The sequence below is a fragment of the Protopterus annectens genome, chromosome 6.part1 (assembly GCF_019279795.1).
Source record: "Protopterus annectens isolate FY-2018-M chromosome 6.part1, PAN1.0, whole genome shotgun sequence".
NCBI classification, from domain to species: Eukaryota; Metazoa; Chordata; order Ceratodontiformes; family Protopteridae; genus Protopterus; species Protopterus annectens.
In genome coordinates this window covers 126,127,870-126,137,610 of record NC_056738.1, presented here as the reverse complement: position 1 = coordinate 126,137,610, position 9,741 = coordinate 126,127,870, and the positions used below count along the sequence as shown (strand labels likewise).

General features: G+C 44.5%; 1 protein-coding gene across 1 annotated transcript in view; it reads right to left on the bottom strand.

Annotated features, from left to right (window-relative positions):
* Nucleotides 1-9,741, bottom strand: part of SP3 (Sp3 transcription factor) — a 204,667-nt gene that overhangs the window by 103,217 nt on the left and 91,709 nt on the right. Inside the window, exon 4 of the mRNA XM_044075353.1 lies at nt 8,911-9,107. Within this exon, the coding sequence (XP_043931288.1) occupies nt 8,911-9,107 (197 nt within the window). The remainder of the gene's footprint in view (nt 1-8,910; nt 9,108-9,741) is intronic.

The following is a 9,741-nucleotide window of genomic DNA, read 5'->3' as shown; positions in this document are numbered from 1 at the left end:
TTTTCCCTAGATCCAAATTGTTCAAAAAAAAATTTTCCCACTTGTTTTTTGGCAGTACAAGGTTTGCATATGTATTGGCCGCAGGGGTGCCCATGGCGACCCCTGCTGGGTTGACCTCTAATCTGATTGTTGATTGAAAATGAAAACATTATGGCTGAGTACTAGGTCCAACAATTGACATATATTTTGAATAGAATCACTTACTAAGGATTTTTCATTAGTCAAAAACTTCCTGATGGACTCTATGCCATACAGATTAGGTATAACAGTGAACAACGACACAATGTCTAAGGTAACAAATAGAAAATCATTCAGATTACATGGTTCACTGTAATACCACTTTGAAAGTTTGAAGAGAAAATCACCAGTATCTTTCAAAACATAATTGCATTTATCTAAAAAAGGAAACAATTGTTTCTGAAGGTAAACCGAAACAGGTTCGGTTACCCACCCATTGCCAGAAACAATGGGTCTCATGGGAGGGTCTAACAAACAGTTATGTATTTTGGGAAGTCCGTATAACTGAGGTATAGATGGACAGGGTACAGAAAAAAAGTAAATAAATAATTTTTTAAACTTTACATTTGAATAGGTCATGTGACTTTGGCTGCAGTCACATGACTATTAGGCCTGTATAAAAGCAGTTGCTTAGTGTATATGTATGTATTTAGTATTGAGAAAGGGTTCATACCCGAAAGCTTTGCGTCATAAAGTGATTTGTTCTCAGCATTCCTTGTGTGACTCTGTAGTACCGGTCAGGTTTTCTAGGGGCCGGTGGAAAAGTGTCTGGAGTAAGACTGGATTCCATGAAGACATCTACAACACCCAGGACAGGGGGTATAGCTAGAGGCCTGTGCTGAAGCAACTCTAAAAATTCTGAGTCGCTTTTTGTACTGAGGGTAGCCCTGGCATTCCCAGCGTGCTCTCTCAAAGTATGCAAGGTTTCACCAAAATAAAAATCATCTGAAGGGGAGGCAAAGGGAATGGATTCCTCTGCATCAGAATCCTCAAAGGTTGATAAGGGTATGTTCCTGGCAATCAGAAGGATCAGAGTCATCGGGACTCCTGGTCTGTAGAAATCAGAATGAAACTAAATTATTTTTCTCTTAGCAGGGGAAGGCTGGCTTCCCCTAATTAGGGTAATAAGGTCTTCAGCCATTCTAAGCGTTTGTTTTTGTGGCATGGGAGCTTGAGCATGTGCTTTGCTAGTCTGGTTTCTATGCGCAATGCATACTATGGGCCAAAGAAACCCGGCAGTTTTAGCTAAAAACGAAGTTGTCTGTTTAATTCAAACTTTGTTAGGTCAGAATACACCCTCAGAAGCTGGTGCCTACACAGTGGCTCCGGACCCATCCAAGGTAGAGACTTCCACAGGTTCCATAGTTGAAGAAGCATCTCGTGGCATACCGGACACCGAATGGGTCTCAGCAGAGGCCTGCAAATCTGTAGAAGCAGGCATCAGGGGCTGCAAAGGCACCAGAGTACCAGCGGACTGGCAACTAACTTAATGGAAGTGTCATCGGCAATTTTGGACCTATGTGGCGTTTATCTTTACGTTTTTTCGGAAGATTGGTAGTCGGATGGCTTATCGAAGCCATTTCGGAATATGGAGATAGAGAGCGAAAGAATTTAGTGACAAAGATAAACTGACAATGAATGGTTCGGCCATTAAACAAGGCACAAAACAGACAGCGACGGACGTTGTGGTCTGGACCTAAACAGGTGACGCAGTAAAAATGATAATCTCTGTGATGTATTAGCTTTCCACAGGCAAGACAATTGTTAACATTTTCTGACATCGGTTAGAGCAAGAAAAAAGGATCTTAGCGAGGTGCCGCTTTAGAAGACTTCAGGTCTGAAACTCAAGAAACGAAAATTTCAGGTAGCAGCCGACCGGCACTTGCAAACTACTTCTGCTTCGGGCTCCTTCTCGGCAAGAAAAACTGATGTAATGGTGTCGGCTGACTGTTTTATACCCCGGATGACCCGACGTCATGAAAGAGGTGACAGCATCAGATGCAGAAATCCCAAGACTCTGGTATTCGGGCCGACTGAGGGCTACCTGCAGGCAGAAAACACAAGTGTGATGACTGCAACAGTGAAACACGAAGAACATCTTCCTCGCAGTGAGGTGACTTTTGGGAGCCAGCTGTGTAAAAGAGAGAGGCAGGAAGCTCTGTTTCTCTGGCCATAGGAAAGCCATTTGGGATGCGGTGTCCAGCAAAGCTACCAAGAAAATGATCTCCCTGGAGGGTGTTTGCTTTGATTTCTTCTTGTTGATGGTGTACCCTAAGGAGGTCCTTGAGGAGCTTTTTTCTGCACTTTGCCTGAATGAGGCAGTCGTCCAGGTAAGGGTACATTTGTATATTTTTCTGTCTGCACAAGGCTATGGCCAAGGACTAAGCATTTGGTGAATACCCTGGGAGCAGTAGATAAGCCAAAGGGCAGTGCAGAGAACTGAAAGTGGTGTGAGCCTGTTGTGAAGCGAAGGAATTTCCTGCAGGATTCCCTTATGGGGATATGGAGGTAGGCATCTTTTAGATCTAGGGTAACTAACCAAGCATTTTCTGTCAGCATAGGCACCAGCTACTGCAAAGTTAGCATTTTGAATTTGGGGACCACCAGGAAGGTGTTCAGAATGGAAAGATCCAGGAAGGGGGTGCCAAGTGCCCTCTTTTCTGGGAACAAGGAATAGTCTAGAATAAAAGCCTTTGCCTGTTTGATCTGAGGGGACAGGTTCTACTGCCCCTTGGGATTTCAGCGTTTGGACTGGTTTCAATGCCCCTGCCCCACTGATTTGGAGATAGGTCTGGGTACCCTCTTGGAATTGGGAGTTCACTGAAGGAGAATTTATATCCCTGAGAAATGATCTTTAAAGATCCAGTGGTCCTTTGTTACAGAAAGCCAGTTCTCTTTGCAGAGGGACAGCCTTCCTCCTAGTTTTTGGTGAGTGAAAAAAGGGCAGGGGGGGGTTAGGGAGTCATTGAGTGCTTTTGCCATACAGGGATGGCTTAGAACTCCCTGCCTTTGCAGTGGAAGCGGTCCACTGTTTGGTTCTCTGCTGTCCCTGGGATAGGAGTCTTGGTGGTCTGCCCCTGCGGGGCTTACCTTACTCCTGTCTGCTAGGTACAGGAAAGGACCAGTGTTTTGATGGAAAAATCCTGCGGAAACTAAGAGGTTGTACCTGAAGAAAATCTTTTACTATTTGCATAGATTTTGCTTTGTCTTCCATCTTTCTAAGCACATCTTCTGCTTTTTCTCCAAACAAGTAGTCCTTATCCAATGGGGCATCAAGTAATTTAGATTTAACATGACCAGGGAGAGGTTGTTCCTTCAACAATGCACGTCTTCTAATGACAGATCCTGACACTGGTGCCCTGCTTGAGACTTCTAGGGCATCATATTCGCAACGTAATTTAGCCACTTGACAAGAAGAGTGCAGTAAATCTGCTAGCTCTTTCGAACTGGCACAGTAAGGAAAGGTAGAAATCCTCTGTTAAGCGTGTTGATATGTTAACGTGGAATTGACAGCGGAGTGCTCTGATAGCCAAGGTTGCAGAGGTGTATATCTTTTTACCCCATCTGTCCATAGCTCTGGAATCCTTGTCAGAAGGAGTAGGGTTCTTTGCAGAACTTGCCTTAGCTCCTTTTGGTCCCTGTGTAATAACATCTGGGTCTGCAGCAAGATTTCTGCACAGGTATTTGCGAGAGTACGGTACTCTGTAGTACCAGTCAGGTTTTCTGGGAGGGCGTCGGGAGTTAAGCTGGACTCAACCACCTCTAAGATGGGGGGATGGACAAGGGTCTGTGCTGGGCCAGGTCTAGAAACACTGTCATTCTTAGACTGAGGGAAGTCCTGGGATTCCCAATGGAAATGTTCCCTGAGGGTGTGAAGGGTTTCCCCAAAGGAAAGATCTTCTGGTGGGGAGGCAGAAGGAATGGATTCCTCTGCATCTGAATCCTCATAAGCAGTAAGAGGCTGTTGTTCCTCTTCAAAATCTGAATAATCAGACTCCTCAGAATCCTGTTCTGCCAGTATTTCAAGGGAATGGTCTCTTTTCCTTTTAGAATGCGTGGCCTGACTACCCCTGATAAGGGTGATAAGACACTCCGCCATTTTAAGCATTTGAGCTTAGGGTGGTGGAGGACAGGTAAAACGGTGGCTGGAGGTAATTTTCTTAGGCGTGGCCCTGCCTCTAGGGCTAAGAGTATCCATCAGTCTGAGAGAAATGGTAGTCGGAGGAAAAGACGTCCGTTTTACTCTAGATTCAGTAGTGCAAAAGACCTCCTTGGAAGCCGGTGCCTGTGTCGCGGCTCCAGACCCAACCGAGGCAGAGACAACCAAAAGCACAGAAGACGAAGATTTCTGCGGCATACTGGACTCCGAAAGGGTCTCAGTGGATGCCTACGAAGGTATCAAATCGGGCATCAGGGGCTGCGAAGGCGCCTCACTGAATTCCGGAGAACTGCCTACCTGCTTAGCGGTGGAGTCGGCAGAAAGCTTGGCCTTGTGTGGTCTATCTTTATCCTTACGTTTTTTTCAGAAAATCTACGGATTGTTGGCTGACGGATGCCATTTTGGAAAACTAAGATTAAAGACAAAAATACTGGGCTACAAAAAGAGCTCTGCGACGAATGGTTCTCATGTTAAAGAGGGGACAGAACCGTCAACAGGGGATGTCGTGGACTGGGCCTAAACAAGTGATGCACTACGAATGGAAGTCTCGGTGTGGTATTTGCTTTCCACAGGCGAGACAATTAACTTTTTCGGACATCGGTTAGTGCAAAAAAAAAGGATCCCTAATGGGGCACTTAGCTTTAGACATTTTCAGCTGAAATTCGAACTCTGGTAGCGACCAAACAGCACACTTGCAAACTGCTTCTGCTATGGGCTCCACGGCAAGAAAAACTGATGTAATGTCGGGTGCCTTCCTTTATAGCACTGCCCCGACATCAGCCAGCAAGCGACAGCAGCCGACAAAGAAAAACACCAACTCTGGCATTCGGGTCGGCGGAGGGCTACCACAGCAGGGACAACCCACAGGTGATGACTGCAACAGTGAAACAAGAACAACATCAGCCATAACAGCCTGGAGTTCAGACACTCTCTTAGCTGAAGGTTCAAAAGAACAACTTTCTATGTACAATGCTGTAAGGAAGCTGAAATTGCAGGCTTCAGAGAGGCCCAAGTCAATTTCTCATCAACAAAATTAAGGTCCCAGAAAGGTGGAATAGGTTTCCTGGAAGGTCTGACATGAAGGATGCCTTTAAGAAATTGCGTGACCTAAAACCTTGAGGGCAGAAAAGTTGTTCATGGAAGACCAGCAAAAACAGCTGAAAGGTGAGCTTTAACAAACGAATATGGTAACCCAGCAATGAGCAATTCACACAAAGACAGAACCACAGGGATCTCGACAGTAAGTGGATCCTGGTTACAAACAAGGAACCAAACAGAAAATCACTTCCATTTGGACACATTATTTCCTGGCAGTGGGCTTCCTGGCCTCTTGCAGAACCTTAAGCATTCCTCAAAAAAAAAAAGAAAAAGAAAGAAAAGTGCCTTGAAATGGAGAAAATAAAATAAAAAATACATCACCCACAATACAAGTGGAAGATTGGACAAGTAAGAACAGATGAGAAGCCCCCTTTGTCTTGTCTGTGTAGTCCACCCTGTGAGGTAACTTGTGATGATTGCCCTTGGCTAAGCACAGAAGAGGGAACCAATGCTACCTGGGACAAAAGTAAAGCAACAAGATTTTGGGGAGTCTTGCTCCATCTTGAGCAGACTCTTCGGAATTAGGGAAAAAGATAAGGAAGGTGTAGAGAAACACCCCCTTCCAAAAAAAAAAAAAAAAGACAGGGCGTCCACTTTCTAAGCCAGAAGGCTGGGGACAACAGGAAAAAAGGAAGTTACCTGTTCAGAGGACAGGCAAAAATATCTACCCGAAGAGTACCCCACTGATGGACAACATCCAGAAACACATCTCTGAAGCATCCATTGAGGAGTCCATGTTTTGGATTTACTCAAAGAGTCTGCCACAATGTTTTGGTCTAAAGGAATGTACACAACCTGAAGAGTCACTTGATACTAGAAAGCTAGATCTCAAACTTCAAGAGGTAAGCCTGCAAAGAAGGAAGACCACATTGAGGAAGAAGGGACTGAAAAGTAACAGTATAGGAAGAAGACAGGGAAGCCAGCATAGGGATGGTCTGGAGCCTGCAACAAAGAAACACATGATCCTGAGAAGGAACCAATACTGATTTCTGGAAGTTAATTGTAAACCCCAAGCTTTGCAAGAGATAAAAAAATATAGTGGAGGTGCAGCAGCACGGTCTTGGGGGGGAGGAAGCCTGAATGAGTAGGTTTGTCCAGATAAGAAAAGATACGAACCCCTCTCATCCTGCAAAAATCAACAACAGGAGCGGGGCATTTGGTGAAAAACCCTGGGGTAGTAGATAGGCCATAGGGCAAAGAGGAGAACTGAAAATGCAAGGAAGAAACACAAAAGCTTCCTGAATAGGGGATGAATAAGAATGTGAAGAGAAGCATCCCTGAGATCTAGTCAGACCAGGAAAGTCTGGGGAAAAAGAGGAGACAGAATCTGAAGGCATAAAATTCGAAAAGAAGATAAATTCAGAAAGATGCTGAGCTGAGAGAGCCAGAATGGGTCTCCAGGTGCCTTCCTTCCTGGGAACCAGAAACATTTTGGAATAAAGCCCCTTCCCGACCTGGGAAGGCGGCACAGCTTGAATGGTGCCTTGAGACAGAAGGCCCTGAGGCAGCTCTGGGACGAAAGGAAGTTGTTCCAAGGAGGTTGCGGGATGCCCAAAAAAGGAGGAAGGGATTTCCATACCATAAAGCATCCCTGACACATGGGGAGAACCAAGTGTCTTGAGTGATCCTTAACCAACAGGGAAGGGTCAGGGAAAGAGAGAGAGAAAGGAACCTGACTTAGGAAAGGGGGAAGCAGTCAGCTGGAACCTGGCTTTCAATGAAAAGGAGATTTCTTAGAAGAGCAAGTCTGAGTACACTTAGAAGGAACCTGCCTAGAACCCTTCTTACCTTTGGGAAGGATGGTGAGGCTGTCTATGAACAAGAGCAGATTTAGAGGGATAATTCCTCTGGAACTTAGAAACAGAAATATACTTCAGTTCCTGCAAGGTCTTGCCCTTACCTTGCTGAGACTTAAAAAGCTCAGCAGCTGCAGAACCAAAGAGGATTTTATTACCAAGAGCAGCATCCAGCAGTTTAGCCTTAATATTATCAGGCAAGGGCTGGAGATGAGGCCAAAAGTAACATCTCACAACAGAACCAAAGGTAGCAGCTCTAGAGGAGGTATTGGCTGCATCATAACTACATTTAATAGATCAGTCATGTTTCTTAGGGGCTGGAGGTTCAGAATCTGGGGCCACAGAAGCTGCTGGAAAAGGTATCTAAAAGGGCAGCCAATGCAGAAAGGACAGCAGAAGGTTTAGGGGCTCCACCTGGAGGAGCTCATGATGCCTCTTCTGAAGGTCAGAAACCTGAGAACAGTTCCATTTAAAAAATTTCATTATATGAGAAAAAGTATCCCCAAAAGAGTTCTTCAAAGGGAGAGTCTAGACTAATAGAATCTTCCTCCTCAGTGCCATAGTCCAACAGAGATGGGTTCTAAGAGAAATATGCCAAAGACTCTTTTTCCAGCATCCAATTCCTCTTCAAAGGATTCTTGCTCTCAGGGCTTCCTGAGTGAGGTAGAGGACCGAGAAAGAGCAGGAACCGAAACTCCTTGGGGAGGCTTTAAGGCCATTAGTACATTAAATAACCCATGGGTAAAATCCTGCCATTAATGGTGGAGATCCTTAGCAGGGGAAACATGCTTTTTTTTGGAGGGACGTCTGCCTAAACATCCTAAGAGGTTCAGATCCTTGCCTACATTCAACTAAGATAAAAGGAATCTCCTCCCAAACATTTATTAGCAAAATTCCCCTCGGTCCCTCTGAAATAATCAGCTGAGGTTCCCCCTCAACATCCAAAACAGATGTCTGTAGAACCTCAGAGGATGTGCAAGAAGCCAGAATCATGCTGGCCTCCTATATGGTAGCTGCAAAGGAATCCAATGGAACAGCTAGGCGATCCTCTCGGCTTTGACCAGCCTTGAGAGAGACTTTCAGGGGAGGCAGGACAGCAGCCAAATCAGAGTCAACTCTTTTGGCCCTTTTCTTGGTAAATGGCTGATCTTCGAGACAGGAAGATACTGCCACAGCACCTTATGCCAACAATTTAAGATGTCAGATCTCCAGGTAAACAGACAAGGAGGAGAGATGGATTATGTAAGGTCTTGGGGACAAACACTTGGCAGACATGGTTGTGAGAAGCACCCAAAGAAGAGAGACTGCTTTTTAGGATCCTTATGGGGAATTTGCCTCCTACACTGACAATTTTTCCTTTCTGGATGACGTGTAAATTCACAAAACTAAAGGAGTAAGAAAAGCTAACAGGAAAACCCCAACGGGACACATCTGAAACATGGACTGGTAACCGGCACAGAGGAAGTAATGTTCAGATGGACTACCAAAGATGGAGTTCAGACTGGCGGCAAAGTTGTTGTCAGGTATTCAAGTCCGTACTTCAACTTTATGCCCTACACCTTGAGTGGGGAGCACACACGTGACGTAAGAGGTCTATATAAAATCCTACGATGTTGGTATACTGGCCACATGTTGGGCTAACCTTGGCAGGGAATCCCTTTAACAATAGTGATATGGAAGGACACCAGCAGTTATTTAAAAAGTCTCAATTGAGGATCCTGCATTGAAAGAAAAAAAATAATTTGCGTCCCTTTCTGCATTTAACAAAGACAGGGAAATGGAAATAAACTAAAACAAAAAATAATTAGTTGTTACACAACAAAATAGTCGATCAGCAACCTGTATGTGTTCTTCTGTGTCGCTGTAACTCATCACTTCGTGTAAACCGCTTTCCACAAAACATCCAAGTGCAAACAAATGGGCGCTCTCCTGAATGCCATCTGAGATGGGCTCGAAGATGTGAGGTCTTCCCATACACTTTTCCACACCCAGGAATATGGCAAACATGCTGCTTCTTCTTTCCCAAATTGGCACCTCTTAAGAAAAGACACAAGAAATGAGACATAGTCCTGGCTTACATTAAGCAACACAATATATCCAAAACAAGACAGACTTGATAAAAATTATATCTACATGACTGAAAATGAATGATAATGCCACCTTACAGTAATGCCCCTTAACTTGCTATAGCAAACCATTGCGAATCACTCTAGGTAATAGGCATACAGTAAATAGGATCACAGGTTTCAGAATGTATGTAAATTACTAAGCTACCTGGTAAGCCTAACTGCTCAAGACTTCTCTCATGCAGCTTGAATAAATGAATAAATAAAATTAAAATAAGTAAATAGTCTGATGAGGGACAATGTCATCCAGGCAAAAAGTTCCAATGGACATCCTGTCACCAAAGAGAAAGTACAGTTGTGTAAAGTGCACATACCATAGCAGTAGACATTCAGGTTCCTCACTCTTGCAGTAGCCTGTGGCTATATGGGTTGCATCTTGCGCAGGATACAGCCAATGTCCAGCTTTATAAGCTCTAGCTTCTTCCCACACCTACACTGGACTTCTGATTAGATAACCCCTTGGAGGAAAATCAGCAAAATGAAGAACATTTCAGGACTTACGTGCTCATACAGCTTAGTCATCTTGAACTACTAGAAGACAAAC